This window comes from Phoca vitulina, unplaced genomic scaffold (genome assembly GCF_004348235.1).
Source record: "Phoca vitulina isolate PV1807 unplaced genomic scaffold, GSC_HSeal_1.0 scaffold32, whole genome shotgun sequence".
NCBI classification, from domain to species: Eukaryota; Metazoa; Chordata; class Mammalia; order Carnivora; family Phocidae; genus Phoca; species Phoca vitulina.
Genome location: NW_022589735.1, coordinates 18976517 through 19000262, shown reverse-complemented (window position 1 = coordinate 19000262; position 23746 = coordinate 18976517). Strand labels below are relative to the sequence as shown.

At 37.2% G+C, this 23746-nt stretch overlaps 1 protein-coding gene across 5 annotated transcripts in view; it reads left to right on the top strand.

Moving 5' to 3' along the window:
• The window catches only part of DMXL1 (Dmx like 1), a 131462-nt gene that overhangs the window by 31560 nt on the left and 76156 nt on the right, over positions 1-23746 (top strand). For all 5 annotated transcript variants that reach the window (XM_032425410.1, XM_032425415.1, XM_032425413.1 and 2 more), the window contains exons 7-17: positions 456-634; positions 4806-4995; positions 6819-6987; positions 10424-10636; positions 11690-11943; positions 12055-12739; positions 12830-12951; positions 15276-15365; positions 15446-15548; positions 18182-18301; positions 18604-18825. In XM_032425410.1, the coding sequence (XP_032281301.1) occupies positions 456-634; positions 4806-4995; positions 6819-6987; positions 10424-10636; positions 11690-11943; positions 12055-12739; positions 12830-12951; positions 15276-15365; positions 15446-15548; positions 18182-18301; positions 18604-18825 (2347 nt within the window). The remainder of the gene's footprint in view (positions 1-455; positions 635-4805; positions 4996-6818; positions 6988-10423; positions 10637-11689; positions 11944-12054; positions 12740-12829; positions 12952-15275; positions 15366-15445; positions 15549-18181; positions 18302-18603; positions 18826-23746) is intronic.

Here is a 23746-nt window from a genome sequence, read left to right as displayed (position 1 = left end):
TATATAGTAGTAGCTATTAACTCGTTATTATCATCTTCAACATTTTCTTTGAACATTCATTTGATACTTCATGAAAACTCTTGTTTTCAAAGATTAGCAGTCTTCATAAGCCTGCTGGTGGTAATGCTTTCTTGTTTGATATTTGGCTAAGTGGGAAGACGAACCCTTCATCTATCAGTCTTCTCAGTGACTCCATTTAGCATACTGTATGGTAACTAGCATTTTCCTTGATCCATTCCTTGCAAAGTATACATTCACACACTTTAATTCTCAAAGCACAATTATGGAATGCTGATAGAAAAGTATCAGAATTAGAGATTTTCTTCTCATTTCCTCCGTGCCCCACCATTCCTCCCATCCCTAAATTTCTGTGATTGCGGAGAAAATTCTTACCTTTGCTGTTTGACTGAATCTTTAATTCTGATGTGGATATTTTTCTTTTTTTTTTTTATTAGGATGACTGTCTTTTAAAGGTATGGTATAATGTAGAAAACTGGCGGACAGCTGTTACCTCTCCGGATAAAAGTTCAGAAAAACAATCCCAAGGAGAAATGGACTTTTCCTTTGTATATCTGGCCCATCCTCGAGCTGTAAATGGATTTTCCTGGCGTAAAACAAGCAAATACATGCCTAGGTCAGCGATTTAGTCATTTTGTCTGTATTAAGAGAATGTCATTTTGACATTGACTGCTCTTCTCACTTTAAATAGCTATAGGACTTTTGCCTCTGAAGATTTTAGTAATATTAGATAGTCCTTGGCCTGCAGATGTCTAGCCAGGGGTCAGCTGTGATTGACACCTCGGAGGAGAGCCATGTGAAAGGGTACTTTACCTCCATCTTTGATGTCTTTATCCTTCTCTTTGTTAGGTGTCCTATGCTTTCGTCTCTTAGTCATTCCCCATATTGCTATTTGTGTGGAATTTTTCATATTTCACTCCCTAATCTGGTACCTTCTCTGTGTATCTCCTCTGGTTTCCTTTTTGTTTTTAACTGCTTTATTGAGAAGATATACCGTGAGGCCTCAAACATTTCTCTAACTGTATCCAACATCTTTGTGGAAAAGAGAGTGTGGTAATAGATTACTATGCCCTGAACTAGGTATTAGTTTAACCTATACATGCATGCGCATGCGCACCTGTCAATACCTCCTTTCTTTCCTGTGACCCTTGCAAGACCTGATATCCCGTTGAATTTTTGCCTATACTTAGTAAGGCACAGAGACCTGTTTCTTAAGTGTAGGTAGAAATTGCTTTTTGTTTCATGGCCATTTTCAATTTGGCCACACCATGGAGCAGTACGGTTTTTCCCTTAACCTTTTGTCACTGATATTTAGTAGGACAGCTGGGTCATTTGTTGACTTTAGTTTTGCTCTTTTGAGCCAGCAGAGTATATCCAAATTTTTTTACAAAATGTGTATTAAGACTGATTTTTAAAGAATAGTTTAAGGTCCACAGCAAAATTGAGGGCAAGGTAGAGATTTCCCATATATCCCTTGCACTAACACATGCATAGATAGCCTCCCCCAGAGTGGTGTATTTGTTATAATTGATGAACCTGCATCAACACATCAGCACCTAAAAGTCTGTAGTTTAGATTATGGTTTGCTCTTGGTGTTGTACACTGTATGGGCTGAGACAGATGTAGAATGACATGTTTCCATCCTTGTTACCTGATTTTTTTTGAGCTTTTTCTAGTACCATAGGTACTGTTCTTCCTACCCCAGCCTGCCAGTCCAATAAAGCATAGGAGTAGGACACCGTAGGAACAGTAATGGTTCTGTTGTTAGGAGGATGTGCCTGAGTCTTCGGGCTAAGGGAGAGTGGTGTGGACAATCTATTGTTAGCAAAAGCCTGCTTCACTTTGAGAACGATTGCTCCAGTACCCCTGAGGTCATTGCCCACATATATAAAAATCTGTTTAGAATATAATGAGCTGTGGCATATGTTAATTCTTTTAAAAGTTGTAAATGGCCCCAATAAAAGTAACTGTCCTCGCAAACCATGAAGATTACATTATTTCAGAGGTTGATTTCTTCTGATACAGGCAAGTGTTTTCATTTGCACGTGGTTAGACCACAAGAGTACTAAAACAGAGATTTATGAAGTATTGTCTCTTTTGAGAGAGGACAGTCACATCTGTTCCTGACCTAGTTCACGCAGGATTGGTACAGGTGATCACAGTGGAGGCAGAAGTAGATGCCTTACACTGGGCGGTTACAAATGCCTGATAACACCAGTGAGACGTACCAGTTCTGTTCCTGGCTGTGTTCATTTTATCACTGCCAACTAAGTTCTGCAGCATAAGGAACTGTGGTATAGAACTAGAATTTTCTGTTTGATAGAGTATCTTGTAGAGGTCTCAAGAATTTTACTTTTGGTCCATGTCCTTTAAGAACCAGCTAATCTCGGGGCGCCTGGGTGGCTCGGTCGTTAAGCGTGTTAAGCGTCTGCCTTCGGCTCAGGTCATGATCCCAGGGTCCTGGGATCGAGCCCCGCGTCGGGCTCCCTGCTCGGCGGGAAGCCTGCTTCTCCCTCTCCCACTCCCCCTGCTTGTGTTCCCTCTCTCGCTGTGTCTCTGTCAAATAAATAAATAAAATCTTTAAAAAAAAAAAAACAGCTAATCTCCCCGAGCTCTTCTAGGTTTCATTTTTGCTTTACCAGCTGCCCGCAGGTATATGGTGGGAAGGCTGACCCTTTCTCATGAGAATGACGGAGATCCTGTCAAAATCAAAAACCATTGCTCTTTCTGATACGGCGTTTTGACTGGGCTGTACAGGTGCTTTGTTTTTCGCATAAAATTAAGATACTTAGCCAAATGGTAATACTTGGTGCAAGGTACCACTGCTCGAGAGAGAAGAATGGGGAAGTGTTTGTAATGAGCATATACTTCTTCACTAGTTTAACACTGATGAATGTAGGATAAATTGGGAGGTTTGTTATACCCTCCCCAAAACATCCGAAAAGTTGGTTCTAGATGGCTAGTTTCAAAACCATCTTAGCCTGTTACATCAAGATAGGACAGGTGTTGCACACTTACCATCACCTGGTTGTCTTTCATAGGGTTATAGCTTTCTTTTGAGGGAGGGAACAGTTATACCTAAATATGATATGCCATTGAAGACAAAATCGGGTACCCTGATAAGTAAGGAAGGGAGGTATTGCCAGAGAAATGCCTCAGACAGAGCAGGGTATTTCTTCCCTGCTCTCCTTAAATTACCTGGGAGCTGCTTGTACTGATTGTAAGTATCCTGAGGAGAGTCACCTGGGGCTGCCCTCACTCCCAGGTCAGAGCCCTCTCCAGGCTTCCGCGTTGTGCTGCTTTCTTGCTTGTTTTGTTGCTTTTGCCTCTTCTGATTGCTGTCTATTCATTCCTTCAGTCTACTACCTTCTGCCCTTCCTTCCTAAGTCTGCCCTTTCTGCCAGTTACAGATGGGCACCGTGAACCTTCAGCTTTCCATATTGCCTTTTGATGTATTTTCTTCTTTTTCTGATTGCCTACTTCTAATCTCCTGTCACTGCCTGTGTGTATGTGAATGTGCTAGAGAGATGCGGAGAGAAGGCAGGAGGTAGGAAGTCAGAAGGGGACAGAGAAAAAGTGAAGACGGAGGGAAAGACATGAGGGTAGGGAAAGGAGGGAGAAACAGGATTGAGAAAGGAAAGGAGAAGGGGCCCTAGCATGTGGAGAGAGGTAGAAAGGGAGAGTGGCCTGGAGAGGCTGAGAAACAGCACTTGGGGGGAGAGCACAGAGGGAGGGAGGCTCAGAGAGTGAATGGGAAGGGAAGAAAGTCAGGAGAGTAGGCAGAGGAAGGGGTGAGGAAGGGAGAGGTGAGAGCAGAGGAGGGAAGCTGAAGGGGAGAGCAACCCACACAAAACATGCTGGTTTCCTTTTTCTTCCCCTTTGTTAGAGATCTTTTTTTAATCAAGCAGGTATGTTTAACAAAGTGACTACTACAGAATATTTTTATTTCCTTTTTATTTTTCTTTAACTTACTGAGTTATTTGATAGAAGCCTTGTACTGATTGTTCTTTTTAAATCTGATATGTTTGAATATGTGTCTACTACGGGATATTGTGACTTCTTTTTCTTTCTTTCCTTTTTTTTTTTTTTTTTTTTTGATGAGTTACCCAATAAAAGGTAGTCTTTGTTGATGGAGATTCAACCTTTGAGCTCCTGATGCTTATGGGTTTTATTAATATGTATGTAATTGATCTTGCTTTTATTTTGTGACTGGAAAGACTGAATTCACTAGAAGTCAAGAATAAGGAAGGAGGTGGCTAGTAATTATTTTATCATGATTTTTCTATTCATGTAGTCACTGCTTTTTGCAAATGTTAAGCAAGGAGAGAATAAGTGTACTAAATAGTGTAACTTGTTACTGACTAGTGTGTGTGTAGCTTTACAGAAAGTAAAAACGAAGCATTATGAAGAAATCCGAATGGTAACCATCCACTGAGTAAATCAGAATATTTTAAAAGAAGATGTAGGTTTTTTCCTTGCTTATTAACTGAAGGATTATGGCATTGTTTCAGTCTTTGTTCTTTGGCTGTAAGAAGAATCTTAGATTCTTAAAACAAGAACTACCAAATTCTAGGCAGAAAAGAAATGGGTTAGCAGGTATTTGCTGTGATGAAATCAAATACCCACTCAATTTTAATGGGTTTGACTAAATACATTGCATAAATGTATATTGACATTTTCGTCATCGGTACCTTTGTTGTGGGCATATAATTAATTACAGAAGCACTGTAGAATGTTATACTGTGTGAGATTTATATTTTTGCCTCTAAAATCTTTTTATTCCTCAGGGCTTCTGTATGTAATGTATTGTTGACTTGCTGCAAAGATAATGTATGTCGTCTTTGGGTAGAGACATTTTTACCAAATGATTGTTTGCTATATGGAGGTGACTGCAACCATTGGGCGGAACCAATTAATTTAACAAATAACTTCAGAAGAAATGCTTCCAGTAAAGAACGAGTTCAAAATGCTTTAGATGTAAGTGTTTTTGTTAGATGTTATTTCCTACAAGTTTTAAAACGTTTTGTACATTGCCTATTTTGTAACATTCATCCTAATTAATATTCAAAATTATATGGTTAGTTATGAAAAAATATATATTAGAAAAACAATTCTCAGAAAACTTTCTATTTTATTTGGTTCAAAAAATATGCTGAAGTATTTCAGAGCATAAAACTACTTATAATTATGAAGTTAATCTTAGGTTAACTGATGGTAACAAAAGGAAGATTACACTTAGCTAAAATAACAAATGAAAATCTGAAAATGTAAAAATTTGACTGTAAAAATAATTTATATTTTTACTTTGTTTAGAGGTTGGGGTGTTTTGTCCTGTCATAATTACAGGAATGATTTGAATAGTTTTATCAGATTCTGTTCTATATTTGTTATCTTTAGAACCTTCTGGAACTTGAAGTTTTTTGTTTTGTTTGTTTTTTGTGGGTTTTTTATTTTTGTTTTTGTTTTGTTTTTGAGAGAGCGAGAGAGTATGGTGGGGCAGGGTGCAGAGGGAGAGGGAGAGAGAGAATCCTCAGCAGGCTCCATGCCCAGCATGGAGCCCGACCAGGGGCTCAATCTCATGACCCTGAGATAATGACCTGAGCTGAAATCAAGAAGAGTCTGACACTCAACTGACTGAGCCACGCAGGTGCCCCTTGAAGTATTTATTTTACTGATTAGTGTAGAAAGGAAAAGTAAATTTTTGATGTTTAGATTAATTGAACATACACCAATAATACAGATTCTTATTTTCTTGATATGGAAAACAGAAAGTGATCTAAAAGTGATTTGTCTCTGAATGCTTTGTATGATTATGGAAAAACTATTTGTCAAATTTGGAGAGTATTCTCAGGGCTCAGAATATAATTATATATTGCCTGGAGACTTACAACTGATAGAGTGGTTATGTGTAATAATAGCTGAAAGAGGTTCTTGACTAGGAATGAAGACTCTCATTCTGTGTTTAGGTGACCTTGTGTTCTGTAGAAACTATTTTATCACATGAAAGATGAGAATAAACAAATATCAGCACTCTGCCTTATGGGTCAAATGAAGTGATCTCTGTGAAAAAGCTTCGCGAATCAGCCATGATGCTTGAAATATCATCTTAATGTATGATGTCAATATTGTTCAGTGCTTTATCGTCATAAGGAGTAAACTGGACACAAAGGAGACAGTATGCATAGAGACATCATTATCCACAGACACATTGTTGTGAACTTTTGTTTTATGAAATTAATTACCAGAAAAATAAACCAAATAAAAATTGCAAAATATTGTGTGATGGTTGAAAGAAGTTAGGCAGTTTAGGTCTAAGCTTATTCTTCAGATTTCAGATTTCCTGCACAAAAGTACTGAAAGATGTTTGTATATATAAACTCATCTGAAATAGAGTATATATGAAATAAGTCAGAGTAAGGCAGATACCATATGCTTTCACTCATATGTGGAATTTAAGAAACAAAAGAAATGAAAAAAGAAAAAAAGAGACAAAAAAACTGAAGAGGTGGTTACCAGAGGGTGGGGGGATGGGTGAAATAGGTGATGGGGATTAAGAGCACACTTAACCATGACGCGCACTGAATAATGTATAGAATTGTGGAATCACTATATTGTACGCCTCAAACTAATGTAATGCTGTTAATTATACTGGAATTAAAAATGAGCTAATTAAAATGGAAAAATGGAATAGAGAATAATGTCTGAAAATCATTTTGTAGCCCATATATATATATATGTTTATATATATATATGCTTATGACGTTATAGCCACTGGTTTTACTTTGTTTTTACTGGTGCAGGTAAATCTGAGACACTTTCGCAGAGGTCGGAGGAGATCACTTGCTGTGGTAGCGCATACCGGATACCTGCCGCACCAGCAGGACCCTCATCACGTCCACAGGAACGCGCCGCTGCACGCCAACGCTCTTTGCCACTTTCACATTGCCGCCAGCATCAACCCCGCCACGGGTAATAGACCACTGTCCACAGCTGTTCTGGGACTTGAGTAAAGTACTTTTATAACAGAGACCTTTTACTTCTAGTTTTGAATAAGTAAAACATTGAAGGTAACTTGCTTATCTAACTTTTCATTGTAGCCAGCCAGCTCACTGATCACTTAAACATAGGTTTTTGTTTACTTGTTTGCTTTTTAAAGCTATGATTTGGTTTCTGATTAAGATCTTAATAAGTCATTTGAGATTCTTAGTTTATTCAAAAGTTGAGATTTGAGCTGATACTTAACAGGTTAACACCATACAATAGTATTTTGTTAACTGTTGTATAGTTCTTAAAATAAACGCCTGGGTGGCTCAGTCAGTTAAGCGTCTGCCTTCAGCTCAGGTCATGATCCCGGGGTCCTGGGATCGAGTCCCACCTCGGGCTCCCTGCTCAGCGGGGAGCCTGCTTCTCCCTCTCCCTCTGCCACTCCCCCTGCTTGTGCTCTCTCTTTCTCTGGCAAATAAATAAATAAAATCTTTAAAAAATAAATAAAACCATTGTGTCTAATGCTTGATCTTAGGTGGTCTTCCAGAAATAAGGCAGAGATATGTAGAAGTTATAACTGGAAGAATTAAGAAACTTACCTCAGTAGTCAAATATGTACTATTAGATTTAAAAAATCTAGAATATCTGGATCTATCTATGAATTTGAAGATTTAAAGTGCTCATCTTTCAGTAAATGTTTTCTGTGAGTTTAAAAAAACAGGTGGTCAGATTTGGAGTATTTAAAGAGGAACCTTAGAGTATTACTGGGAAAAAGATTAAAAACAGTATTTGCACATGATAAATAACCATCTGTACAGAAAGTGGAAAGTGAAAGCCTCTTTTCACCTCTGCCTGACCCTGGTTGTTCTCCCCTGAGATAACCACTATTGAGTTTTTGTGTATTTGGAGATACTCTTACGCATGAAATAAGCATAACCTATTTTTTTTACTCCATTTCTTTATTTTTTTAAATTTATTTTTTATTTAAATTCAATTAACATACAGTGTATTCTTAGTTTCAGAGGTAGAGTTCAGTGATTCATCAGTCTTATATGATACCCAGTACTCATTACATCACGTGCCCTCCTTAATATTCATCACCCAGTTATCCCATCCCCCCATCCCTCTCCCCTGTAGCAACCCTCAGTTTGTTTCCTATTGTTAAGAGTATCTTATGGTTTTTCTCCCTGGATTTGCAGTACTATTACATTCTTCAAGGAAACAGCAATAAATGTGGTTCATTAGTTACCTGAATCAAAGAGAGAAATGTTTTGGTAAGTTAAGGGTAGAGATACTTCCACTAGGAATAAAAAGTGTTTGCTAATTTTCTTAGCTTTTATTTGGTTAACAACAGTCCCAGCTCTAAAAGAATCCATGAGCCAAGAAAATGAAAGGGGACGATATTGAACTATTTTTAGTAAAACCTTATATAAGCTTGGGAAATACCCTTACCTTTATCAAAAAACATACACTGGTAGTGCTTGTAATACCCAGAGGCAGCTCTGAGACTACTGGTTTTGTGAAAGTCTCTTCTGAATAAAGGACAACATTTTGAGAATAAAGAAAGCTTGGTTTCTTACCTTTAGTGGAAAAGGCTGAGGGGCCTTTACAGAAAAATAAACCCTGAGTTCCAAAGTAGCATCTCCCTGACGACCTTCCAATAAGGAAAACTCTAAAATCTTTCTTTAGCTAATAGGACCTTAAGGAAAATCCATATATGTAGAACAAATCAAAGCGGAATAATATTAGTAGCAGCTAGATTAGACACTGTGGAGATCTCCTTTCCCTAAGTTAGACCCTTAGGAATGACCTTTCTGGATGCTGTGTTTCTTGTTCAAGGCCAAACTTTCAGATAGAGCTTCACTTATTTGCCCATCAATAGAAATAGAGGAGAGGAGCTCCTAAGAGCATGTTCTTTTAATTCTAGTTCTTATACCCTTTCCCTGAAGATCTCTCATAAAAAATGGCTTTAATGAAATTCCTTGAGGTCAGAAGATAGAAGAAATTTAAGGTTCCTTTTACAGAGAATGCTGCTGCTAAAAACCTGCATTAACCTCGCCTCTCCTTCTTGCATATTGAACACATAGGCCTGTGGTCTCTTAGAGGCCTCGCTGATCTTTTTTGTGTTGAATGTAACTTGAAAATCAGAACATCATACTGAATAGGATTCTTGAGGGCACTCTTTGGTTCCCTGGCACTAATGTATATCCACCTAGGGATAATAGGATTGGCAGTACGGTCCCTCAGGACTTTTACTGAGTGTTTGGTCTGTGCCAAATAGCAACTAGAGATAGCGGTAGGAACTGAAGGTGTAGTGGTGTCGGAAACTGGTGTGATCCTTGCTCTCCTGAAGCCTATTGTTAGGAAGGGGATAGATAAATACTAATCAAATAATTACAGTAATGAATGTGCATTTATAAACAGAGCTTGGATTGGATTAGATATATCTATCAACTCTTAGAACTTGCCTCCAACAGAAGGGATAGGGGAAAGGTTCTTTTATGCTTTCCTTTATCATCCATCCCCTATAATACTGTTTTTCATTGGTGTCTAACAATTGATACCTTGTTCGAACAGGTAATTAAGTCAAATTATTTCTCTTCTCCTTTAAAAACAAAAATCAATAAATTTGTTTGTGGAAAATAGTTTACCTTCCCTGAATCCATTTTAGCCTTTACTGTTCAGCAGATACCAGCATGATCTAGTTTATATTTGATTTAATATGATAGACAAACTTTTTTTCACCTCTCTATTAGTTAGGGATTATCATTTGTCACAATTTACTCTGAATTTATACTTTAGTATACTTAATTTAGCAATTAGATGAAAAATAATACCAAGAAAGAATTTTTTTTTTACCTGGTTTTGTCTTGAATGCCTTTCTTGAGTGTAAGATGGGGATCTCAGTTTCTACTTTCCAACTTGAATCTTGATGCTAATAAATTGGCATTATCTAGCTTAGAGTTAGGTAGGTCATTTAAAAATTTAAGTTAAAAAGTCGTTAAAATAGAGGTAAATAAGTCACTTATTCCTTTACATATTGATGGCATTTTTCTTGGAGAAATTTTTAAGGAGACTTTCCTGTTAACATGTCTACAAATTACAGATTTATTTCTTAATGAGAATATTTTTTGAACTAAAGAAAATATCTGTATATGTATATATAAATAAATTACGGTCTATGACCTAGAATATAGAATTGTTTTCCTTTATAATAGTTATGTTAAATTTACCATTTTAAAAGCTGTTATCATTAATAATAACCGTGGCAAACATTGTATTGGGAATCTTATTTAAAATCTAGTTTAGAGGTTTAAAAATAAATGTAACAGTGGTAAAAATAGGAGACGTGTACGTTCTGGTTGCTGGAATGATCGAAATATTAATTGTGTGTTATGTGTTTTGTTGTTGTTCTTAACAGACATTCCACTTCTCCCTTCTATCACATCTCTAAGTCTAAGTGAAAATAATGAGAAGAGCGGGCCTTTTGTGGTACACTGGCTGAACAATAAAGAGTTGCATTTTACTTTGTCCATGGAAGTCTTTTTACAGCAACTCAGAAAAAGTTTTGAACAACCATCTTCTGAGGCCAGTGTAGAAGACTCTAATCAGGCAGATGTAAAATCTGATGAAGGTAAGGCTTTTTTTTTTTTTTTTAAAGATTTTATTTATTTATTTGAGAGAGAGAATGAGATAGAGAGAGAGAGCATGAGAGGGGGGAGGGTCAGAGGGCGAAGCAGGCTCCCTGCCGAGCAGGGAGCCCGATGCGGGACTCGATCCCGGGACTCCAGGATCATGACCTGAGCCAAAGGCAGTGGCTTAACCAACTGAGCCACCCAGGCGCCCTGAAGGTAAGGCTTTAAGAAGGATAAAAAAATGTTAAGTTTTATTGACAATAGCTAAGATTTTTATATTGGCGTAACACTAGCTACTAGCTTCGGAAACTCAAAATTGCAGTGGCTTAATACAACTTTGGACTAGCTCAGTTAATAATTCAGTGTTGGTGTTCCTGTTCCCGGCGGCTTGCTTTTACTGGTTGATGCAGCCTCAGGATTCTTCATGCCTATGCTTCTGTCAGCCCCTGAGGCCTTGCTACTTGAAGGACTGTCTGTGGCCTAGTAGCATTATTACCTGGGAGCTTGTTAGAAATTACCTATGTATTGAAGGAAATCTGGAAATTGGACACTGTAAATGTGTTCCTTTAAAATAGTTTCTTTAAGGTGTCATATCAGTTATAAGTGCATATACCTAGAGCATCTCTAGTGTAGCTGACTCAGGTTTTAAAAAATCCAATAATGTGAAGAAAGTACAAATTACACTCCAATAATATATTTGAATAATTCACCCCAGAATTATAGACCCAATTCTACCTTCTTCATTGAGAAAAACTAAGGTCCAGGGAAGTAGTATGTTTTACTTCTGAGTAAACTGTGGTACAACCAGTTTACCTATTCTCCAGTCCAGTAATTGTCCTCTACCATTAATCCACTGACTCAGTCCTATAGGCCGTCTGACTGCTGAGTTAACTCTAATGGCCTTATATCCCTGGAGCGAAATTATTTTTAAAGGGGAGCCAATTTCTTGTTTATTTGAAAGCTATTATGTTTTTCATCTTGAATGCATTTACAAAGATCTTTCTTAATAGCTTGATTGTATTTACTTGGTTCATGAATTCTTTTGCTTATAGAAATGGATGATGGTGTGGATGATCTGAAAATAAATCATGAAAAGAAGGAATTGGGCAGTGATAAAATGGTACCAAATTCAAGTTTTGTACCGTTACCATCAGCTGCCATTGATCATCAGATTGAAGTACTTCTGTCTGAATGGAGTAAAAATGCAGACATGCTGTTCAGTATTCATCCCATGGATGGCTCTTTGCTAGTTTGGCATGTGGATTGGCTGGACGAATACCAGCCTGGTATGTTTCGTCAAGTCCAGGTACTATTATTATGATCTTGGGAGAGCTGCTTCTTATTAAATGTGGGTACAGTTTTGTAATACTTCTTTGTATTATTTCATATGTTCTAATGCTTACTTTCTTAATTCTAGGTGTCCTTTGTTTCCAGAATTCCTGTAGCTTTTCCCACAGGTGATGCGAACTCTCTCTGTAAAAGCATAGTGATGTATGCGTGCACCAAGAATGTTGACTTGGCTATTCAGCAAGGGAAACAGAAACCTTCTAGCCTCACACGGTCTACATCAATGCTTATCTCTTCCGGCCACAGTAAATCAACTAATAGTTTAAAATTAAGTATTTTTACCCCTAATGTTATGATGATTTCAAAGCATGCTGATGGCTCTCTGAATCAGTGGCTGGTCAGTTTTGCTGAAGAATCTGCTTTTTCTACAGTTCTCAGTATTTCTCACAAATCTAGATACTGTGGTCATCGCTTTCATCTTAATGATTTAGCTTGCCACTCCGTATTACCATTATTGCTGACAACGTCACACCATAATGCACTAAGGACACCAGATGTTGATAGCCAGAAGCAACCTTGTGATCCTGTAAATACTGAAGAATGTTCTTTGGCACAACAGAATAAAAGCAGCGTTGATGTGACATTTCAGGATCCCAATGCAGTTTATAGTGAGCTTATTCTTTGGAGGGTTGATCCAGTTGGGCCATTGTCTTTTTCTGGAGGTGTTTCTGAGCTTGCCCGGATTAATTCTCTACATGTTTCTGCATTTTCCAATGTGGCATGGCTGCCCACTCTTATACCCAGTTACTGTCTAGGTAAGCTTTCTGATTTTTATTTAAGAAATTTAGATTTTCTGGTATCATCATTTCAGGGTTAAATTTTAAATGTTTGTGAATACTTTCTAGGTGCATACTGCAACTCTCCTAGTGCATGCTTTGTAGCAAGTGATGGGCAATATCTGAGATTATATGAAGCTGTTATTGATGCCAAGAAACTTCTGTATGAGCTTTCCAATCCTGAAATTTCTGTAAGTAAATAGCTTTTAAAATTAAGTGTATAGTATGAGGTTTTTAGATACTTAATTTATACTTTTTGGGCATGTTCTAGAATTGTGACATACAATTTGTAATAAAAAGATGTATATTTTCTAGTTATTTTTTTCACATTTGCAGTGTACCATTACAGCGATTTTTAGCTTCTTTAAAAAGAAACCATTTCTTTCATTCATTCCAAAAATAGAGTAGTGTCATACAATATATGTTTCTCTAATGCTTCTTTGCTCAAGGATAAATGAGGACTACTGGCAGTATAAATGTGGAAGTTACGTTGGTTCATCTGCAGTTTTTTTCAAGGCCATGGGAGCTGGAGTAACAGCAGTAGAATTTTTATCTTGATAATCAAGGAAGAAAAAAGCTCTCAGCTTGGTTGCAGTACAGTTAGGAGTCCTTCCGACACCATCGCAAAGCCTTTGTCTTGTGACAGGCGGCACTTCTTCCTGTGCACAGCTGATAGCAACCCACCGTCTGCATTGTCTTAGCACCTCCAGCAAGCTCCTACCTGCACTCTTCGTTTTGGTGTGTTTAAATACCCCTTACCTTCAGCCGTGCTGAGCGTGTTCAGGGGATTCACGCCACCCCTCAGCTGCCAGTTAATGTTCTGGTTGTACAGCTGCGCAGGTGTCAGTGGGCTGCTCCAGTCCTGTCTTCCCTGAGTTATTTTTAATGTGTGTTTTTTTCAGAATGCAAGGTTTTTCAAAAACACATATAATAGGGTTATAGTAGAAACATATATTTATTGAGGGCCTTCTATTTTTCAGGTAGTATTTAAGTGCTGGGAATTGAGATGTGAAGAGAACAGACAAATCTGAGATTACATTCTAGTGAAAGGGGTATAGAAAAAAAGGTAAAAATATATTAATAAATAGTATAGAGAGAAACCATGTTGTACAAGGGAATGCCAAGTAAGGTGCTGATCAGAAAAAGCCTCACAGAAAGGGTACCATTTGAGTAAGGACCTGCAGGAAATGAAGGATATGGATGTGGATATTTAGAGTATTTTAGGAAGAGAAACAGCTGGGCATGTTTGGTATATAAAGGAGCAGCAAGGAGGACATTGTGGCCGGGGCAGAGTAAATGAGGTGAAGAGTAGTCAGGGATAAAGGTAGAAAATTAGCCTAGCCAAATCTTACAAGCCCTTCTGGGCCATTGTGATAACTTTGGCTTTTACTGTGAATAACATAGAAACCATTGAAGACAGTGCCAAATTGATATGCTCTCACCTAGGTTTTGAAAGGATCTCTGGCTGCTGAATAAATCAGACATGGGACGAGAAGTGGCTTCACAGTAGTCCGGGAGAGAATCAAGGGGCCATAGAGTGGTAGCAAGTGGTAGTGGTAAAGATGATAAAATTGGTCACATCTGGATGTGCTTTGAACATTGAATAGGCAGGATTGGACTGGATGTGGGGCTTGTATGAGAAGAAGAGGATGCTCCCTCATGTTTGTGTGTGAGCACAAGGAAGAATAGAACGACTGAGTGAAGCTGGGAAGAATGTCTAAGAGGCTGATTTTGAAGAGCAGGTGGATTTGAGAGCCTGGTGTTGAACATGTTAATTTCGAGATGACTGTTTGACACCCAACAGACCTAGTACGCTCATCTGTAGTTTAGAGGGGGTCTGATCTGAAGGCATGAGATAAGTAGCTATCAGAGTATGAATTTAAAGGTGTGGGGCTAGATGAGACCACGGAAGGAAAGTAGAAGTGATAGGATTGAACCCTGGGGCATCCCACTGTTAAAAGTGGGGTGAATGTGGTACATAGTGGAAGGCAGTGAGGACAGTTATTTCAAGAAGGGAGTGATCACTAGAATCAAAGGCTGCTGCTCATAGACAAAGTGTGATGAAGACCGAATTTAACAATGTGACCTTGACTAGAGCATTCAGGACATATGTAGCTTGAGAAATCAGCATATATAAATAGTGTAGCAACATGTTTCTTAAGTTCCATCTTTCTCACCTCAAAATTAATGCCTAAAAAGCATTGATTCTTAGAACATTTCTGTGACATTGAAGTCAGTCTTCCGCATTTATGGATGTAAAATATTCTTCCCCCTAACAATTACCATGCCTTGCTTTTGTTCCTCTGCATCGACTGACCCATAACTCTTACTCATTCCTCTGTAATGAATAGTAAGGTAAAGTCCTCGAATGTTTATAATGAAAGCAACTTGTGAATTTATTTAGCCCTACTTGAACTTATTTATTATTTATCTACTATGAAATTTTATATTGTTTATTAATTATTTTTTAATTTAATTGTTTAATAAAGGAGATATCCACTTTTTTTAAAAACAGAAATATGTTGGTGAAGTGTTTAACATCGTAAGTCAGCAGTCAACAGCCAGGCCAGGATGCATTATCGCATTAGATCCCATTACCAAACTTGTAAGTATTATTTTTCTGGCCACTCAGCATTAGGTAAATAACATATATGTCAACTTATGTTGGTGTTTATTTACATTCAGCAAGGCAGAAAAACCCAGCTGCTTCATGTTTTTCAAGAAGATTTCATTTTGAATAACCTTGAGAAGAAAAGTCTGGGAAAAGACAGAATATTACCTGATGCAGGTAAAGAATAGTTTTTTTTATGTAATGAGAAATATTATGTAGAGTATGTTAAACAGTAAATAAAGATAAGTTGATATAATGTTTCATATCATCTATGTGAACTTAAAATTTTCCTGTGTAGGTTTGTGATGTTATTTACCATATACATACCAGTAGTTTTTTATTCTTTGATTTTTCTTTTTTAAGATTTTTGTTTATTTATTTGAGAGAGAGGGAGAGCAGGAAAGAGAGAGCACGAGCAGGGGGAGCGGCAGGCAGAGGCAGAGGGAGAAGCAGGCTCCCCACTAAGCATGGAACCCAATGTGGGGCTCGATCCCAGGACCCCGGGATCATGACCTGAGCCGAAGGCAGACGCTCAACTGACTGAGCCACCCAGGTGCCCGGTAGTTTTTTATTCTTTTTTTTTTTTATTTTTTTTTTAAAGATTTTATTTATTTATTTGACAGAGAGAGACACAGCGAGAGAGGGAACACAAGCAGGGGGAGTGGGAGAGGGAGAAGCAGGCCTCCCGCAGAGCAGGGAGCCCGATGTGGGGCTCGATCCCAGGACCCTGGGATCATGACCTGAGCTGAAGGCAGAAGCTTAACTACTGAGCCACCCAGGCGCCCCTGGTAGTTTTTTATTCTTAAACCAGGAAATAAACATGAAAAAATTAAAGGGGTTTGTCAATTATATTTTTTAAAAAGCATAATAGAGATGTTTTTAATTATATGTTGAGTACTCTTTGCATGGATATAGTCCTGCACTAACGGTTTGGATAATACGGATGCCTGACCTTTTAGAAATCTATAATTTAAAGCAGTAGCTTAAAACTTCAAGTTATAATTTAAAGACAAAAGTGTTTTAATTAATACTTTTATAGTTAAACATTTAAAAAAATTGAACTCCTCCACTAAAAATTAACTGTTATTTTATATAGAGGAAAACAGAGCAAAATGAAGCTCAAATCTCTTGGTCATCAGTTTTAATTACAGAGCCAAACCAAACTGAGAAATGTCTTTCCTTATAAATGAACCATACAGTTTGTGCCTCGTGCTTTTAAAAGTCCATTATTAATACTATTTTCACTCTGTATTTGTTCCAGATTATTTTTCTTACTTCTCTTGTACTCTTAATTCCACGTGTTTCTGGTTTTCTTTTCCTTTGAGGTTTGCACTGTTATGTTGAATGTCTAATTTCTTACCACTGTTTTCACTTAGTCATTTTCCCTGAGAATTTGTGAACTGTGCAAAACACAGTGTTTTGGTAAGCTCTGAATATAATGATGGAAAGATACTGAAAGTGGAAAATAAAAATGTCAGGTACAGGATAAAGGGCTATTTATATCAATAAAGTGTTCTTTATTTTTCCTTTCTTATATTGAAATATTAACATTAATATTTTTAAGGTTTTTTTTTAAGTCTCTTTAAGGTTTTTTTAAAGGGATTACTCTCTTATACTTTAGGTGGAGTTTTGTTGTGATCTTAAATCTATTCTAGCATTTTCTTTTCTAGGATTCTTCAATTTTTAATTTATTTTTTTCTCTTTAAAACAATATTTTTCCTAGTTTTTCTTAAAATATCTCGGGAATTCTCACTGACTTTTACTCAAAAACTGTTATCTTCATTATCAGAGTTTTCCAGAAAACACCCAAAGTATAATGTGTTCATTTCTAATATCAAGAACCAAAGAAACGTTTCACAAATACTTTCATTATTAGGACATTCTTTCTTGTTAGTAAAATTATCAGAAATAGATTGATCTCTGATCTTTTATCTTTAGTCATAATCTCTTATCCTCTCCTTCCTCTTAATTCTTGTAATTTAAGTGCCTAACTCACCCAGAACATATTACCAAGGTTACCTTTTCATTTAGTTTCTTAACACAATACAACTTAAGATGTTTATGGTTATTTTTCTGATTTTTTATATTCTGTGATTATAGTTTTTAAAATTTTTCTTTACATAATTTCGTACAAAGTGAAGACTAGTTTATAATTAAGAAAACTTGTTTATAATTAGTTTATAACTAATATATATAACTAGTTTATAATTAAGAAAACATCATTAAACCAAGTTAATTTTTTTCAGGCAATAATGAGTCACTGATTTTATATTTTAGATGCAGTGTTTTTATTTTGAGCAGCTGGTGTGCTGCTTAAATGATGCAGTTTTGACTAAGAAAAGTTTTCTTAATGTGGTGAATGATGACTACTTTTATTTTGATTCTTAGATAAACTTCATTAATAGGTCATTCCATTATGGAAGTTATTTACTTTGAAATATATTTGGCAATACAGTTTTAATCATGATATGTTGATTTAAAGTATCTGTCACATAGTTCCCACCTGTTCAGAAATTTTCTTATGGTCTAACCTATGTGAACAACATGATAGTGATTACTGTGATATGTGACTTTTTTTAAGCCTGTCGATTCAGGGATGAAAAGCATAGCATACGTTTAATTGTTAAAATTTTAATTTAATACAAATTCATGTGATCAGAAAGTTGATTGCATTCCTTAATGCTACTTTGTATATAGAATTTTAGGTAAGAGTTTTTAATTTTTTAAAAATTCATTCATTTTTAACTTGGCATATTTAATAAGTTGTCTCATTTATCCATGTTAATAGTGAAAAATATTAATACCAACAGGCAGCTCACCTAATGGATTTTCTGAGAAATTCTACCTAATTGTAATAGAGTGTACCCAAGACAACCGTTCATTGTTACACATGTGGAATTTACATTTGAAGTCCATTCCTGTCTCATTGGGTGAGTCTTCTTTTTTTTTTTTTTTTTAATCTTTTGAACTTTAAGTAGGCTTAAATGAACAAATTATATATGGTTAGATAGTTCAGTACATATTTTTTAAACCTGTTCTTATTGAGTGAAAATAATTGTAGTTTTATTCAGTTAATTAAAAAAGCAAACAGATTCTCTGATTTTCTTTCCATAAAGAATCCTATTAATACGTTTTCTCATCCCTCATAAGGCTTTGGGATTATAAAATATAGCAGTTTTAATATTTACAGGGCTCCCCCCCCGGTTTTTGGTTCTTTTCTTATGTTTTATAGATGAAAAAGTAGATGCAAAGATATCTGAAGCAGTTTGGCAGCCAGAAGAACATTATTCTTCTTCTCCAGAGAAGATTGTATCTCCTTTTTCACAGAAGTATCAGGCTTGCAGAGCAAATCTCCAGAGTACCAGCAAGTTGACTCTGACTTCAGAAATGGTTTATAGCCAAGAGTTGAATTTGCCAGAAGGAGTTGAAATAATAAGTGTTAAGCCATCAGCAGGTTTGTAAAGTTTGTGAAAAGAGACTAATCAAACTTGATAATCCACGAATATTTAGTAAGGTATTTAAAAAGAGGCACAACTTCTGTTTGTAAGTCCACATGAAGCAGAAATGGAATCACTGTTTTAATTATCCTACATTGAAAACTTAAATAAATTCTCATTATGTTTTCAGATTATTCTGACATTTGTCAGCCAGTTGTAGTCTTAAATATTGATTTCTGAAACAAATTTTCATGATGTCTTTATGCAATAAAACCCAGAGTTTCCTGGGCAGAGATAGTTACGAGGTTGTGCCTTATTTACCAACTTTGATAATATTGGTAGTGACTGCCTGGAGCTGTGTGCTCTGAAGGATTCTGAGTGTGTGGGTCCTGGTATATATTTATCATCTTTATCCTAGTGCAGTGGTTCTCAAAATGTGATCCCCAGACTGGCAGCATCAACATTATCTGGCACCTATTGTTAGAAATAAAAATTCTTGGGCTACCCCCAGGATTTACTGAATGACAGACTCTGGGGTGCACCTACCAGGCTGTTTTAACAAGGGTCCCACGTTTGGGATTGCACACAACAGATCACGAACCACAATTTTAGGGTATCAAGAAGACCAACACAAAATCCATCTTTTTATCACCCATTTCTTTGGTTTTTGTAGTCAGAGTGTGCATTTTTGTTTTTTTCTACTTCTCTGTCATTTTTTTGGACTGATGACTTTGAATACTTTTCAGTGCCATGTTACCAGGTACTTAATCTTTTTTAATTGGTGAAGTTAGCAGGAATTGGGGTTTTTTTTTTTTTTTTAGTTTATTTTTATTATGTTATGTTAATCACCATACATTACATCATTATAATGTTTTTGATGTAGTGTTCCATGATTCCTTGTTTGCATACAACACCTAGTGTTCCATGCAGAACGTGCCCTCTTCAATACCCATCACCAGGCCAACCCATCCTCTCACTCCCCTCCCCTCCAGAACCCCCAGTTTGCCTTTCAGAGTCCACAGTCTCTCACGGTTCGTCTCCCCCTCTGATTCCCCCCCCTTCATTCTTCCCCTCCTGCTATCTTCTTCTTCTTTTCTTTTTTTTAACATATAATGTATTATTTGCTTCAGAGGTACAGATCTATGATTCAACAGTCTTGCACACTTCATAGCACTCACCATATCACATACCCTCCCCAGTGTCTATCACCCAGCCACCCCATCCCTCCCCCCCCCCCCTACTCCAGCCACCCTCTGTTTCCTGAGATTAAGAATTCCTCATATCAGTGAGGTCATATGATACATGTCTTTCTCTGATTGACTTATTTCACTCAGCATAATACCCTCCAGTTCCAACCACATCGTTGCAAATGGCAAGATTTCATTCTTTTTGATGGCTGCATAATATTCCATTGTGTATATATACCACATCTTCTTTATCCATTCATCTGTCGATGGACATCTGGGCTTTTTCCACAGTTTGGCTATTGTGGACATTGCTGCTATAAACATTGGGGTGCACGTACCCCTTCGGATCCCTACATTTGTATCTTTGGGGTAAATACCCAGTAGTGCAATTGCTGGATCATATGGTAGCTCTATTTTCAACTTTTTGAGGAACCTCCATTCTGTTTTCCAGAGTGGCTGCACCAGCTTGCATTCCCACCAACAGTGTAGGAGAGTTCCCCTTTCTCCACATCCCCGCCAACATCTGTCATTTCCTGACTTGTTAATTTGAGCCAATCTGACTGGTGTGAGGTGAGATTAGTTGACCATAGAGTTGAGGGTCCATTTCTGGGCTCTCTATTCTGTTCCATTGATCGATGTGTCTTTTTTGTGCCAGTACCATACTGTCTTGATGATGACAGCTTTGTAATAGAGCTGGAAGTCTGGAATTGTGATGCCGCCAGCTTTGCTTTTCTTTTTCAACATTCCTCTGGCTATTCGGGGTCTTTTCTGGTTCCATACAAATTTTAGGATGATTTGTTCCATTTCTTTGAAAAAAGTGGATGGTATTTTGATGGGGATTGCATTGAATGTGTAGATTGCTCTCGGTAGCATTGACATCTTCACAATATTTGTTCTTCCAATCCATGAGCATGGAATGTTTTTCCATTTCTTTGTGTCTTCCTCAATTTCTTTCATAGGTATTTTATAGTTTTCTGAGTACAGATCCTTTGCCTCTTTGGTTAGATTTATTCCTAGGTATCTTACGGTTTTGGGTGCAGTTGTAAATGGGATCGACTCCTTAATTTCTCTTTCTTCTGTCTTGTTGGTGTATAGGAATGCCACTGATTTCTGTGCATTGATTTTATATCCTGCCACTTGACTGAATTCCTATATGAGTTCTAGCAGTTTTGGGGTGGAGTCTTTTGGGTTTTCCACATAAAGTATCATATCATCTGCAAAGAGTGAGAGTTTGACTTCTTCTTTGCCGATTTGGATGCCTTTGATTTCTTTTTGTTGTCTGATTGCTGTGGCTAGGACTTCTGATACTATGTTGAATAGCAGTGGTGATAGTGGACATCCCTGCCGCATTCCTGAGCTTAGGGGGAAAGCTCTCAGTTTTTCCCCATTGAGAATGATATTCGCTGTAGGTTTTTCATAGATGGCTTTTATGATATTGAGGTATGTACCCTCTATCCCTATACTCTGAAGAGTTTTGATCAAGAAAGGATGTTGTACTTTGTCAAATGCTTTTTCTGCATCTACTGAGAGGATCATATGGTTCTTATTCTTTCTTTTATTAATGTATTTGTATCACATTGATTGCTTTGAGGATGTTGAACCAACCTTGCAGCCCAGGGATAAATCCCATTTGGTCGTGGTGAATAATGCTTTTAATGTACTGTTGGATCCTATTGGCTAGTATTTTGGTGAGAATTTTTGCATCCATGTTCATCAGGGATATTGGTAATTCTCTTTTTTGGTGGGGTCTTTGTCTGGTTTTGGGATCAAGGTAATGCTGGCCTCATAAAATGAGTTTGGAAGTTTTCCTTCCATTTCTATTTTATGCAACAGTTTCAGAAGAATAGGTATTAATTCTTCTTTAAATGTTTGGTAGAATTCCCCTGGGAAGCCATCTGGCCCTGGGCTTTTGTTTGTTGGGAGATTTTTGATGACTGCTTCAATTTCCTTCATGGTTATAGGTCTGTTCAGGTTTTCTATTTCTTCCTGGTTCAGTTCTGGTAGTTGATACATCTCTAGGAATGCATCCATTTCTTCCAGGTTATCTAATTTGCTGGCATAGAGTTGCTCATAATATGTTCTTATAATTGTTTGTATTTCTTTGGTGTTGGTTGTCATCTCTCCTCTTTCATTCATGATTTTGTTGATTTGGGTCATTTCTCTTTTCTTTTTGATAAGTCTGGCCAGGGGTTTATCAATCTTGTTAATTCTTTCAAAGAACCAGCTCCTTGTTTCGTTGATCTGTTCTACTGTTCTTTTGGTTTCTGTTTCATTGATTTCTGCTCTGATCTTTATTATTTCTCTTCTCCTGCTGGGTTTAGGCTTTATTTGTTGTGCTCTCTCCAGCTCTTTTGGGTGTATGGTTAGGTTGTGTATTTGAGACCTTTCTTGTTTCTTGAGAAAGGCTTGTATTGCTATATACTTTCCTGTTAGGACTGCCTTTGCTGTATCCCAAAGATTTTGAACAGTTGTGTTTTCATTTTCATTTGTTTCCATGAATTTTTTTAATTCTTCTTTAATTTCCTGGTTGACCCATTCATTCTTTAGTAGGATGCTCTTTAGCCTCCATGTATTTGAGTTCTCTCTGACTTTCCTCTTGTGATTGAGTTCTAGTTTCAAAGCATTGTGGTCTGAAAATAGGCAGGGAATGATCCCAATCTTTTGGTGTTGAGATCTGTTGTGTGACCTAGGATGTGATCTATTCTGGAGAATGTTCCATGGGCACTAGAGAAGAATGTGTATTCCATTGCTTTGGGATGGAATATTCTGAATGTATCTGTGAAGTCCATGTGGTCCAGGGTGTCATTTAAAATCTTTATTTCCTTGTTGATCTTTTGCTTAGATGATCTGTCCATTTCAGTGAGGGGGGTGTTAAAGTCCCCCATATTATTGTATTGTTGTCGATGTGTTTCTTTGCTTTTGTTATTAATTGCCTTATATAATTGGCTGCTCCCATGTTAGGGGCATAGATATTTACAATTGTTAGATCTTCTTGTTGGATAGACACTTTAAGTAGGATATAGTGTCCTTCCTCATCTCTTATTACAGTCTTTGGTTTAAAATCTAATTTGTCTGATATAAGGATTGCCACCCCAGCTTTCTTTTGGTGTCCATTAGCATGGTAAATGGTTTTCCACCCTCTCACTTTCAATCTGTGAGTGTCTTTGGGTCTAAAATGAGTCTCTTCCAGACAGCATATCGATGGGTCTTGTCTTTTTATCCAATCTGATAGCCTGTGTCTTTTGATTGGGGCATTTAGCCCATTTACATTCAGGGTAACTATTGAAAGATAGGAATTTAGTGCCATTGTATTGCCTGTAAGGTGACTGTTACTGTATATTGTCTGTGTTCCTTTCTGGTCTATGTTACTTTTAGGCTGTCTCTTTGCTTAGAGGACCCCTTCCAATATTTCTTGTAGGGCTGGTTTCGTGTTTGCAAATTCCTTTAGTTTTTGTTTGTCCTGGAAGCTTTTTATCTCTCCCTCTATTTTCAGTGACAGCCTAGCTGGATATAGTATTCTTGGCTGCATATTTTTCTTGTTTAGTGCTCTGAATATATCCTGCCAGTCCTTTCTGGCCTGCCAGGTCTCTGTGGATAGGTCTGTTGCCAATCTAATGTTTCTACCATTGTAGGTTACATATCTCTTCTCCCGAGCTGCTTTCAGGATTTTCTCTTTGTCTCTGAGACTCGTAAGTTTTACTATTAGATGTCGGGGTGTTGACCTATTTTTATTGATTTTGAGAGGGGTTCT